At 39.0% G+C, this 13,942-nt stretch overlaps 1 protein-coding gene across 1 annotated transcript; it reads right to left on the bottom strand.

Moving 5' to 3' along the window:
- Window positions 1-11,808: 11,808 nt before the first annotated feature.
- LOC147882231 (Calcium-binding EF-hand family protein) lies at window positions 11,809-13,627 on the bottom strand. Its single transcript, XM_087401634.1, has 5 exons — window positions 13,164-13,627; window positions 12,749-13,051; window positions 12,443-12,658; window positions 12,228-12,356; window positions 11,809-12,120 (listed from the first exon to the last, which is right to left on the bottom strand). Exons 1-5 carry the CDS (start codon window positions 13,380-13,382, stop codon window positions 11,914-11,916), a joined length of 1,074 nt encoding a protein of 357 aa, XP_087257760.1. The 5' UTR covers window positions 13,383-13,627; the 3' UTR covers window positions 11,809-11,913.
- Window positions 13,628-13,942: the final 315 nt, after the last annotated feature.

The following is a 13,942-nucleotide window of genomic DNA, read 5'->3' as shown; positions in this document are numbered from 1 at the left end:
TGTCCAAGAGGTCCCCTACAAAAGAGGTCTCACCTTGGAGATACCTACGAATTGCATAGAGACCAACATGTATAAATCTCTCTCAATGGAATGAAGATCCCCCTATTTGGGGTTTAGTGTTCATTGCACTTTGGTGTTCATGTGCTTGACCTCTTTTGCCTACTCTTGTTTCTTCCTGGGCATGCTAGTATAGCTTTGATCTTGCCTCTCTACCCCTTTGTCTCTCTAGAAGTATGGCCATTTCAAGTGGTGGGTCCTTGTTTTCCTCTTATGTTTTGGATTAAAGGATTTGGTGGTGCTTAAAGTGGTGTGGTTGTGTGGCTTTGTTCTATCAATTCCTTGACCTTTTGCCTAGTAGGGGCTGCATTCAACGCTACCTTATTTTTTAAATTTTTTGCTTTAGATCTACCCTCTTTGTCTGTGTTATCAAGAAACGTCTAGGTTTCTCTTGTGTGTTAATTGCACAACGTCTTGAGAGTGGTCTATATTGGACCTATGTGTGTAGTTTTATCCTTGTGCATTTGCTATAGGCTATGGGTTCTTTCTCTTGCCTTAGGTGCTTCCTTGTCATTTGAGGCATCAAGCTTTTGAGCTACATTAGTTTGGGTTAGGTTTGGAGATTTTCTTGCTTCTTTTATCTATGAGTAGCTATGTATTTATTGAGTGTCACATTTTATTAGTGCCTCATTCATCAATTCTTAGGTTTATTAGGTATTTTGGGTTAGTATGGTTTTTGGTTTGTGTACCGTCTTCATGGTTCGGATGGCATGCCTATGAGGAGATCATGATTCTTATGGTCACAGTTGATCGGTTTCAAGCATGTTGTGTTGGTTGTTTTGGTGTATTGGTTGTGTCTTTTGAGTAGTAGTAGAATCAATGTGCATGGAGTGTGTTAGTTGTGCACGTTGCTTGCTAGTTTTGGACAAGTGTTTTGCATTACTCTATCTAGTGGTAGCTAATCATATGTGGTGGGGGCCACAAGGTAGTAGTAGTTGTAAGATTGTTAGATGTTAAGTAGCTCACTTTCTACATGTGCTCTCAAACTTCATGGAACAATTGCATATCCTTGCATGAAAAGAATTCAGTGAATCGGCTCACCAAAAGTCACATACAAGAGCATAATTTTGCTACATGAAATGAATTTAGTGAATTGACTCACAAACTAGCCAAAACAAAACTTGTACCTCATTATTCAACTCAATCTCTGGTAAAGGCTAGAAGCGACCATATCTCTTTATATGTGCAATTGATTTATATGTGTCATTGATATGGTGCATAATCCTCTTATTTTCCCTTTTCATTGTGCACAATCACACAAGACTCATTGATTAAGATTTGCTCTACCAAACAATGAAAAAAGTAAGCCTAATGAGGCTAAAGATATGAAAATGAGCAGTCAAACACCTACACTCAATATATGATTTCTTGAAAAAGGGAGTTTCTAGGGTCTAGAGGGCATCCAAACCAAGGTAAATGAGTTATTAGTTGCTACCAATCATATAGCAAGTGGTAGGAATGCTAAGTTTTGTGTTGGTAGCACTATGTTTAGATATTTTTATTTGTTGTGATTGGATGTGTAGTCTGAGCATGGTGGGTTTGTAGTAAGTTGCAATCGTGTTCTCTTTCTTAAAGGTTTCATCATTATTTTAAGGGGTTTATTTGTACCCCATTGTCTACATTTTGAGGTACATTAGTTTGAGATAGGCCATGAGCTTATTATTCATGTATTGGCTCTTTGTTGTTGATTATTCTTATCTCATTTCTTTAATTTAGTGCCTCATTCTTCTGCTCTTAGGTATATGTTGTTTGTAGAGTTAGTATGTTCCTTCTAGTGGATTCGTAGTCTTTGACATGTCATGTTGTGGGGGATGCCCTTTGCATGGTACATTGTTTGTGTTGTGTCAGAGTGAGTTGATCTCATTTCTTGTCATTCATTGTCTTTGTTCTCTAGCTTTGGTGCACTTGTGGCATTGTTAGTAGATTACATTAATTATGGGGAGTGAGATGAGAGGGATCAATAATTACCTTGTTTTCTTTGGCCTTTGAAGTACATAGTTTGAATGTTAGATGAACACGCTTCATGGTGACTAGTCATTGATTTAAGTGCTACTTTGCTTCTATTTTTGGCTGTTAGTGTATATATTTTTATTTAGGCTTCATTATTTTGTATGTTATATGTCCTTTTAGCTAGTTTTCTTTGTGTGTGTGTGTGTGCGTTATAGTGTTTATATATTTATATCTATTATTCAAGTTTTAATTTTTAGTTTTTATAAGCTAAAGTCTTTGTTGAGTCTTTCTAACCTTTATGATCCTTAAGCAAAGAAGCCAAAATACCTAAAAGATAAATTACTAAATAGTTGCAATAGAATACCTCTTGGTTTTGTTATGTGATATCTAGTGGGGAAATTACATACTTCATAAACATCTATAACAACATAAGAAATAGAATGGATTTGGATAATGTATAATCAATGCGTCATTATAGTTGATGTACCATAAATCAATCTTTGTAATGTTGATACATTAAAAAAAAAAAATTGAGTAGATTACAATAGACAAAACATCTATCGCTGTAAAAAATTGCAAGATGGATAAAAATAGGGGAACTGACAACATCTACAGTTGTGATTAAAAAATAATAAAAAATTAAACTAGTTGGCTTGTATTATAAAGATGGGCTAGACCTAAAAGAAAATAACCCTAAAATTTCAAAATTTGGCCTACATTGGGACCAGCCCTAGTCCTATGCTTGATAGCAGGGAAGAACCCACATAAACTAGACAATAATATATACTTGGCTACATAAGCTGATGCCTCACTCACTATTGGGTCTCAAGCTTCCAACACTTTAGAACAATCCTTCAAAAACAATTTAGAAGTCCTATGAGAGGCTTGTCTTTGTATCCAACTTTAACTTTGCACCCTTGCGGGGGCACTGGGATCCACAGTTGATGTAAAACTTTCCACACCACAAAATTCCATTTGCCTAACCTGCAGATCCACCAAATCTCATGTAGCCTTTTCCTCCACCAACTCGATGAACAATGTAAGCCCCACTTCCTATTCAAATCCACATACAGAGGCTGCATCACATGCAGATTCTTGTATAGCACTCTTGTAGTAACTTTTTGCAAATAGGTTTTTCCCAAGAACCATCGAGCAATTATTTGACTTTCTGCTGAATGCAATTAGTTGGCCAATCTTCCAGTAAGTATCAGAGAATCCTATACAAACATTGTTTTTGTATCTCTAATTAGCATCCATTCCCCCTCGATGGCAACCAAATCTACAACCAGTACCTCAATCTTGTTTTACATACACTACATGCATTTGCAACATCTTGTCTTGCAATAGACTAGCCATCTGATTTTATAGAATTGTTCCACAAAATTGACTCACTAAGTCTAGCATTGCTCCTTCTTCAATGAACCACTAGGCCATCACAACCCATGGTGAACTACATGTAAACATACGAGGTAGCCATTTCCCTACCAGAGAAATATTTTCACATGTAACATCAGTAGCGCAAAACCCCTAGACTATTTTGAGATTTTCAGAGCATCCCAGGCAATATAATGCATATGCCTTTTCCCATCTTGTTCGGCCCATGAAATAGCTTCTCCACTTCATTCCAATGAGAGTACTTGAAATTCCACACCATGGCCATGTATATAACTAATGCTAATAGAATGCGGTTCACAATTAATAGCCTTGCATTCTAGCCTTAGCACACGCCATGTCAAGGCCTCATTTTGGATTTGATTTTCTTCTTCAACCACTAAAAGAGTTGTTTTACCATGATGCTTACCCCAATAGGGGCTACTAGGTATCTTACAACTTCACCTTTCTCTATCCAGTGCATTGGCAACTCACCCAACGACTCTGAGGTGGCATCCCTGGCAACTATCCCAAAGGATTTAGCCTAACTATTGAACCAAAAGCCTGACAGAATAGAGCAACAGACTACATCAATGCATCAATTGACCCTTTCTCTTGCTAGCATAGCACCATCTTATCATTGGCAAAGAGTTGAGATGTCAATTGGTCCCTGTTTGGGAGAGCTCATCCATGGATACTACCTTCAGCTACTATCCACTTCACCAATATAGTAAGTGGCACATAAGCAATTGTGAAAATTGGTGATAAAAAGATGTGACATGAATAACAATTGGGGATTTGTACTCTAAACCTTCCTACCCATCATAGCATATATATGTTTTAACAATTGGGTAACTGCACTCTAAACCTTCTTACCCATCATAACAATGTTCTAATAGCTGGGGATAACAATTAAGGAATTGCATTCTAGACCTTCCTAATCATCATAACATATATATGTTCAAACAAAATTTTCTGTTAGATGGTCGAAATTTAGTACTTTCCCTTTCACTTGTATGGTAGGTTTCGTAATATACAATGGTTACAAAATATCATTTACATGAGCAAGGTGGTATTAATTCTTTAATTGAAAAGACATTTGAATCATTGTATCATAGTGGATTCAATCATACTTTAGCATTAAGGAACATGTCTTCTACAAGAGACCCATAATGGGTGCATGCATTAAGGGCATAGACATATGTAACATTTTTAGTCTTAAGATGTTCAAGATGCATCCAATGAAAAAGATCTAGAGCCTTTGAGCTATACCCATTTTTAACATGAGAAAGGCTCCCATGCTTTCCATAAATGTTGATGAGAGCATTTCCCACCACATCGTCTTGCTCACAACCATGATTAACAATGAAGCATAAGCTAATAGTCCTTCCTCAAGGGCTACTAATTTGACACATGTCAAGAACATGCACACAAAGGCTATGCTATTTGGATTCATGGATTTGCTATTCATCTAATGAAAGAGATATAACTACTATCCCCATTTTGTGTACATGTCAAAATTATAGCATTCCAAGAGACATCTTGGTCAAATTCATTTGTTGCCTCCTTTAGCCTAATTTTTAGACATTTCAACAAGATAATTGGCTAGAAATGATGTGTTTTGCCCATATCCAACATTGCTATTATACCTATGGACACATCTACCATTTCCAAGGGCCTTTTTTTCACCCAACAATTTCAAGAAATAGACCAATTTGGCAAAACAAACTAGTTCATCTAAGACCACCCTCCATTATTTCTACAGAAGCTTTTGGTCACCAAAGCATATTTTTGGAATGTAATGCTTAAAAGAAGCATCCTCTTCTTGCAACTCTTTGGAAATTGTCTTTAATACCATAGAAGTCACTTGTATTCCAAAGTAGTCTAAATGTATCACCTTTTTCCTTTCTAAAAGAGAGAAAATACTTGCAACCAAGATGTCTCCCAAATGTTGTCATCTTAAGAAGTTGGAGGCTCATATTAAGGCAATTGCAACAAAGTGGGAAGTTATTGTAGACAAATAGTTGTTCAAAAATGCATTTTTGACATCTAACCGATCCATGCTCCATCTATTGATGGTTGAAAATGAAAACCCAATATTTGATAGAAGGGGCATTTTGGCTAGGAGAATAGCTTTCTTCATATTCTTAAGCATATTGTTGTGCAAATCATTTTGCAATAAGTATTGCATTATGTCTTTTAATGCTACCATCTATATCTTCCTTAGCTTATAAACCCATTTGTTTGCAATTGCCTTCTTTCATGTTGGCAAATTACACAATTCCTGAGTGGTTGAAGTTATTAAGGGAAGAAATCCATGCTTAGTGCTTATTCATAAATTTGGTCTCTTATTCCAAAAAAGAAAAGTGCGTGTGTTGAATGTTTTGGATATGAGGAACTTCCAAAGTCCTCTTTTCCCTCGTGACTTGATTCATGGAAATCTGTGGAGAGAAGTTGTCATTTTTTGAAATTGAGTAGGATTGCATGGCTATAGAATGAGCCAAGGCAAAAAAAGCATCTCAACTAAGTGGGATTATGTGGCTATGATTATTCCGTCACACATTTTGAGGGTCCCATCCCTACCCACAAATATATTCAACCTCTATTGCCATAAAATTGCATTTGCTAGCCTTAGCATGGAGTTGATGCAACCTCCCAATGCCTATCTAGCATCCTTATTGTGCTCCTACATGCCCTTGTTCTAAAGAGTGTCATAAAAAATAATCAACATGCATCAAAATAGAAGAGGCTCCAATATCTTGTTCCTTAATGCTTGAAAGGTGGCTTGTGAATTAGTCAATCCAAATGGCATCACCAAAATGTTGAGCATCTAAGTCTTTTTAAATCAATGCACATGTTGACAAGTCATCTTCCTTTTTATCTAGTAGAACTACCCCAAGTGCTTCTAGTCACCCAGCATATTGCTATATCGAGAGACCTTGTCTCACTTAGGGCTGACAATGTAGTCCATAGTTGCAAACTGAAGAAGATCATGAGCTTTATTGTATATGTCGACTATCAAGTCAGTTAACGATTCCTTTCTTTATTTTGGTTATTATTTCTTTGAGAGGCATTTTTTAAACAAAGAGGTTTTACAATGGAAATCATGTTCAAGGGTGATCATATATGGAGGAGTTAAAACATTTAAGTTACATGGAAAAAGAGTATAGAGCTTTCATGGCTAGCATATATTGCACAAATGAATGAGCCACTTTTTTGCTTAGAAAGGAGTCTTATGGAAGGAAAATGGAATAAGTTACAATGACCAAAGCTTTTACTTTGCTCTATCAATAAGAGCTCCTTTATCTGGCAACCAAAATTAGGTTTCATGCAAATATAGAGTGCTAATATCTTTCAAAGTGGGTCACTGCATTGGTAAGCCTAGCCCTCCTCAGGTGCAAACATATACTTGGAGAAAGATTATTGATTAATTATCTCGAAGTATTGACAACCGCCTTTCCATTGAAATGTCATGTTCTACATCATTGAGTTTCATTAAACATGGTAACTCTTTGCTAAATTGCACACATATATTTGCAAATTATTTGAACAATCAAGGTATTAATGGTTCTTACAAATGTTTGCTAGTCGTTCAATTCACTAAATTTGGGAATAAAGACTTGAATAATGCCAAGATTCTAAAAAATTGGTGTGTGCACAACAAGCTTTAATGATATGCTGAAGGGATTAGGAAGGATGCTGCCTTGTACGTATTTCTTGAAACTTGTTATTATGTTCTTGCATCTGGTATCTATTAATAACTTCTTTTCATTTGTTTGCAAGACTTATTATTAATGATGGGATGAATCAAAAGAAACACAAGAGGGCATGAATGCTCGTGGTTAATTCTACGATTATTTTGCATGTGTGTGTGTGTGTGTGCATGCGTGTGTGCCTGTGTGCGTGTGTGCATGTGTATGTGTACGTGCATGTGTGCATGTGTGCATGTGTGCGTGTGTGCGTGCATGCATGTGCATGTGCGTGTGTGCGAGAGAGAGAGAGAGAGAGAGAGAGAGAGAGAGAGAGAGAGAGAGAGAGAGAGAGAGAGAGAGAGAGAGGGAGGGAGGGGGAGAGAGAGAGAGAGAGAGAGAGAGAGAGAGAGAGAGAGAGAGAGAGAGAGAGAGAGAGAGAGAGAGAGAGAGAGAGAGAGAGAGAAGTAATTAGACATTCTTTGGGGAGGGAAAATATGAAAACCCCATGAGATAACATCCAAGTCTTCCCTAATTGAGACCCCCACACCCGGTGCATTCCCATAGGACACATGGCATCTTCTATGGGTTTTGTACACCTCAAAATGCATGTTGAAAGATCAAGCTATTAGGACTACTCTATTCAAACATCAGCATTCTTTCTCCTAAAAATAATATAATAATCTTTCCATCTCTATGATGATAAAACTAGATGTACATAAATTTGCAAATCTATCCCATGACTCAATGGCAGAAATAGCCAAGCTTCATTTAATGTATTTCTTATCTAGCATGGAGAGGTAGGTTGAAAAGAACTTGGTTTTTATTTTCCCTTAACACTTGAGATAGACTATGTGTGATTCAATAGTGCATGATTTAAATTGGCAAGTTTAAATCATTATTGATACTAGGAAAAGTTTGTAAAACCTTTGGCATTAATTCTAGCTATCAACAACCAATTATGATATTGAATCATGACACACTTTAAAAATTTACATCATAGGGCACATCTCGAAGTGAGGAAGATTTGTTAAGGGAAGACTTGGATGATATCTCATGGGGTTCTCTCTCTCTCTCTCTCTCTCTCTCTCTCTCCCCCCTCCTCCCAAAAGATCTCTCTATCTTTATATGCAAGGCATATAAAGAGAGCCCCATGAGATATCATCCAAGTCTTCCCTTAACAAATCTTCCACACTTCGAGATGTGCCCTACGATGTAAATTTTTAAAGTGTGTCATGATTCAATATCATAATTGGTTGTTGATAGCTAGAATTAATGCCAAAGGTTTCACAAACTTTTCCTAATATCAATAAGGATTCAAACTTGCCGATTTAAATCATGCACTATTGAATCACACATAGTCTATCTCAAGTGTTAAGGGAAAATAAAAACCAAGTTCTTTTTAACCTACCTCTCCATGCTAGATAAGAGATACATTAAATGAAGCTTGGCTATTTCTGCCATTGAGTCATGGGACAGATTTGCAAATTTATATACATCTAGTTTTATCATCATAGAGATGGAAAGATTATTAGATTATTTTTAGGAGAAAGAATGCTGATGTTTGAATAGAGAAGTCCTAATAGCTTGATCTTTCAACATGCATTTTAAGGTGTACAAAGCCCATAGAAGATGCCATGTGTCCTATGGGAATGCATCGAGTGTGGGGGTCTCAGTTAGGGAAGACTTGGATGATATCTCATGGGGTTTTCATATTTTCCCTCCCCAAAGAATATCTAATTACTTCTCTCTCTCTCTCTCTCTCTCTCTCTCTCTCTCTCTCTCTCTCTCTCTCTCTCTGTGTCAATAGAGAAGTCCTAATAGCTTGATCTTTCAACATGCATTTTAAGGTGTACAAAGCCCATAGAGAAGTTTGAATAGAGAAGTCCTAATAGCTTGATCTTTCAACATGCATTTTAAGGTGTACAAAGCCCATAGAAGATGCCATGTGTCCTATGGGAATGCACCGGGTGTGGGGGTCTTAGTTAGGGAAGACTTGGATGATATCTCATGGGGTTTAATATTTTCCCTCCCCAAAGAATATGTAATTACTTCTCTCTCTCTCTCTCTCTCTCTCTCCCTCTCTCTCTCTCCCTCTCTCCCTCTCTCTCTCTCTCCCTCTCTCCCTCTCTCTCTCTCTCTCTCTCTCTCTCTCGCACACACGCACAGCTTCTTATGACGCTTGAACACATGGATTTTTGGCATATCAATCCCATAACAATCCCCCACCTTACTTATGGGATTGATATGCCAAAAATCCATGTGTCCAAGCATCATAAGAAGCTGTGCATGAGAGAGAGAGAGAGAGAGAGAGAGAGAGAGAGAGAGAGAGAGAGAGAAGTAATTAGATATTCTTTGGGGAGGGAAAATATGAAAACCCCATGAGATATCATCCAAGTCTTCCCTAACTGAGACCCCCACACCCGGTGCATTCCCATAGGACACATGGCATCTTCTATGGGTTTTGTACACCTTAAAATGCATGTTGAAAGATCAAGCTATTAGGACTTCTCTATTCAAACATCAGCATTCTTTCTCCTAAAAATAATCCAATAATCTTTCCATCTCTATGATGATAAAACTACATGTACATAAATTTGCAAATCTGTCCCATGACTCAATGGCAGAAATAGCCAAGCTTCATTTAATGTATTTCTTATCTAGCATGGAGAGGTAGGTTAAAAAGAACTTGGTTTTTATTTTCCCTTAACACTTGAGATAGACTATGTGTGATTCAATAATGCATGATTTAAATCGGCAAGTTTGAATCATTATTGATATTAGGAAAAGTTTGTGAAACCTTTGGCATTAATTCTAGCTATCAACAACCAATTATGATATTGAATCATGACACACTTTTAAAATTTACATCGTATGGCACATCTCGAAGTGTGGAAGATTTGTTAAGGGAAGACTTGGATGATATCTCATGGGGATCTCTCTCTCTCTCTCTCTCTCCCCCCTCCTCCTAAAAGGTCTCTCTATCTTTATATGCAAGGCACCCAATCCCCCACTTTACTTATGGGATTGATATGCCAAAAATCCATGTATCCAAGCGTCATAAGAAGCTCCATTATACATTTAAACCATTCAAACCACAAGGGGGTTATTCTATCCAACACCCCCATGGGCTAAGCATTTTGAAAGGTGAGCTTAGTCAAATCAAAGACTAGCCCATGAACTAGAGGTCACGTGAGACAAATCAATGGGTATGGCAAAGTACATCTACCATGACTCAAAATCCACGCTAAATCGAGACAACCAATAGCCAGTGCGAAGCGGCTACCACCACCAAGTAGCATTTAAGACATCTGCTATGAATTACAACCCTTAATAGTAATTAAAGTTTGTGGTTGTTCACGCAACAGTTGCTTGAGATAGACACGCACAATTTATTCTGGAAAGCAAGCTCTAACACCATGTAGGAAGCTGCAGAAGATGTCATGTATCATAGGGGGATGCGTTGGGTGAGGGGTTCCCAATCCATGCCCCAAGAACAAAACAAAGAAACGTGATATTGTCTCCCATATCCAACACCCTCCGTGGGCTAATCACTTTGAAAGGTGAGCTTAGTCAAATCAAAGACTAGCCCACAAATTGGAGGTGACATGAGACAAATGCATGGGTATGGCAAACCATAGCCACCATGACTCAAAGTCCACGCTAAACGGAGATGATAAGCTGCAAATGAGGCATGGCCACCACCACCAAGTCGCACTTAAGATATTTTCTATGAATCACGTCACTTAACAGTAGTCAAAATCTGCCTAAGTCAAGCATCGCCACGTGTTGTTCGCGCAACAAAGATAGATGTGCACAATCTGCTGCAGAAAGCAAGCTCTAAAGCCGCATAAGATGTCATGCATCGGGTGCCCAAGGATGCCAAGAACAAAACAAAGAAATGTGACATTGTCCCAAACTATTCTTGCGCGGTTTTTCGTGAGGGTTGGGAGTTTAGTTTTCCTCAAAAGAGATTTTATTTTTCCATACTACTCCCTATTAGGAATCTTCATGAGGTGGAACAAGTAAAACAACAAGGTATCTTATGCCAATAACCTAAGTGCAAACTATGGCATTGTAAACCATGCGGCACATGTTATAAGGATGTTGAATGAACTGTTAGATCGCACGAGATTTTAACGAGCATTAATTCAAAATGTTTTGAATGACAACTTGCATGTTGCTTCTAATAACAAAGAAAACATACACTCAACAAGCAAAATTAATAAGCAATAAGGATCACGTGTGAAAGCGTGAAATCAACATTACCATGCTCATCTTATTATTGTTTTAGTTGGTTGTATGTTTGATTGTTACAACTACAAAAACTTATTTGCTTAATTGGTGGAAATAAGCATGGGTACAATACTATATTAAAGTTACAAAAACTTAGAACGGGGTTCAATTACATTAAAATTAACCCTATACCATAATTCCATTTCCATTGACACCCATTAAGCTCTATACAAAGTGGTTGTAACAAATAATCTCTCTTTTCTCGCACAAAATGGTTTGTCTACAGTTTGAAGTTGATGTACAAAGTCATAGTAACATGAAATCTCTTTACACTTTGTCTTGGCACTTATGATCACAATGGTTGCCTCTTTCAAGCACATACTCAAGTCGCATAGTTTCAATTTGGTCACCAACCTCAAATAAACTTAACGAAAATCGTTAGGTAGCATTCATACTACCCACCATTTGAGTTACGCCTTTATTTTCTATACTTCAACATGGTCCCTTCAAAAAAGGTCCTTAAAGTGCCTATATTGAAATTTAAAATGGCATTAAGAGATTTAAGACCTAAACATTATGATGTGCTTCTGTATGAAGCTGGGGCAAATGCTCAAAGGGGGAGAATCTCTTGCGATTTAGAATCATTGGCCAGTGCACTTGAGGAGATGGATACGGGCTTGCCCTGCAATTGAAGCATGATACCTCCAAGAACCTCGAGCATGCACTTGTTGAACTCTTCCTTGCCCACCGTTCCACCCTGATCCACATCCACATCCACATCCACAAGCTTGAAAGATTCATCAATTACATGATCCATCTGCAATTTGCAAACCGCCCAAAAAACAGAGTTAGCCAAACACAAGGAGCCTATGGAAACAGTAACTGAAATCTGGATGATGCCAAAAACCCAACCAAAAAAGGCACCTCATCCACAGCCCCGAGAGGTGGAAGCCCTGCAAAAGGAGCAATGAGGTCTAGCCCCAAACGAAGGTTGCTTTTGGGCAATGTTCCATTGCCTTCTTTGGGAACAGAAGCCCAGATATCATCCAGAGTCTGCCAAGAATTCAGTTTTCAATCAGCAACAATTCCTCATCTCTCCAGCTTGGAGAAATCATGCGCAGGGAGAGGCCAAATCGTACCTGATCCAACGCTGTTTTGTTTTGCAGGAACGCTGAAATTGTCCGCCCGTCGAAGCACTTCTCTGTGTACGCCACTGTGACCGGCTTCTGCCTGAGATGGGACGCTATAGCTACCAACGACTTGCGAAACACCGCCAAGAATTCGTCCTGCGTCGGGTCCTTCTTCAAATCCACTTCCTCCGATCCCAGCGCAGGCTCCACGACGGCCTTCATAATCTACATATTTTACGTAGCTCATAAGCTTCAATTCTGAGAATTAATGGGTGCGGAAGAGTGGGGGGCTGAAGATCGTGAATCGCCACTCACTTGAGGATCTGAAGCAGGCGGCATTCCCTGTTGGACAGGTACCTTGGTCAGCGCTTGTTTCAGTGCGTTTCCTATGAGCTTACCCTTTCCGCTCTGACTCAACTCTGAGAAAATGCCTACAGCGTCTATCTCGAAATTAGCACTTCCGACGTAATTTTCGAGCTGACCTCCGTCCAGGGTGAACAAAACTACAGGTTCTCTTTCCAAACCGTCCGCCACACCCAAAAGCATGTCCCTTAGAATTGGAGCAAACTCTTCTTTGGTAACACTTTGATGTTTTCCGTGCACAAACTCTGCCAAAACCTGTGGCAATGTTCAAGCGAGTCGAAAATAACAGTCACCTATTTTGCTGCTGCAAGATAGCTTTAAATTCTGCATTTCACTTTTCTTACTCCTCAACTCAGTCTACAGATACCTCGTCATAGATATGGTCCGAATCCGGTGAAGTGCCTTTGGGCGGAAGCCCCAAAGCGTTGCCAATGGCAAGAACAACAGGTTGAAGCTCCTCCCGAGACAATTTCCCATTGCGGCTTTTGTCTAAAATCTCAAACTTCTCATCCACATACTTAGCAAAAGCATGTTTGTCCTCGACGACGGTCTTGATATTCGACCCATCGATGGTCCGCGTAGTCATGATGGAAGATTGGACACTGAGGAAAGAGGTTGGAAGCTCAGGAACCCGCCGCAGGAATGATCTGATGTCGAGAGCAAACTGCAGTTCCTGGAGTCGAGCAAAGATCTATATGTGTGGTAAGGGGGGTAATTGTTTGTTCTACAGTTGAAAGCAGCGATGGTGTGGTGTCGAGAGGGGAATGGATCCGAATGGAAGTGGAACACGTCGAGCTAAGGCGTTGTGACACGCAGCAGAGTACGAGAGAGAGCTTCCCCAGTTGAAGCTTTATGCTCAAATTTCCTCCTCGAACATTGATATTCTCGTGGACGCTTCAGTCTTGTTGACACTTGGCATCTTCTTCACACTTTCTTCAACAGTTTGAGCAGATTGTTCACATTAGGTCTTGTCTCATCGAGGGGAAAACGAGGGGAAGGAAATCAGGTTGGCTCTTTTGAATGTTTCCCCCTTGGAATTCAACCAGTATGGGTGGGGCTCACTATGCGATGAGCCCCTGCACTTGTTCCCACGATGAAAAATGAAGGCCTTTGAGCAATCCGGTGGCGGATTGGGCATTTCACAAA

The sequence above is a fragment of the Dipteris shenzhenensis genome, chromosome 30 (genome assembly GCF_047967505.1).
Source record: "Dipteris shenzhenensis isolate YYH24624 ecotype China chromosome 30, Dip_SZ_1.0, whole genome shotgun sequence".
NCBI classification, from domain to species: domain Eukaryota; kingdom Viridiplantae; phylum Streptophyta; class Polypodiopsida; order Gleicheniales; family Dipteridaceae; genus Dipteris; species Dipteris shenzhenensis.
This window is presented reverse-complemented; position numbering and strand designations above follow the sequence as displayed.

Coding starts and splice junctions, on each gene's coding strand:
- LOC147882231 (XM_087401634.1), bottom strand. CDS start 13,382: ATGACTACGCGGACCATCGATGGGTCGAATATCAAGACCGTCGTCGAG. Junction 13,052..13,163: donor CGGACCATATCTATGACGAG/GTATCTGTAGAC, acceptor ACATTGCCACAG/GTTTTGGCAGAGTTTGTGCA. Junction 12,659..12,748: donor CGCCTGCTTCAGATCCTCAA/GTGAGTGGCGAT, acceptor TAAAATATGTAG/ATTATGAAGGCCGTCGTGGA.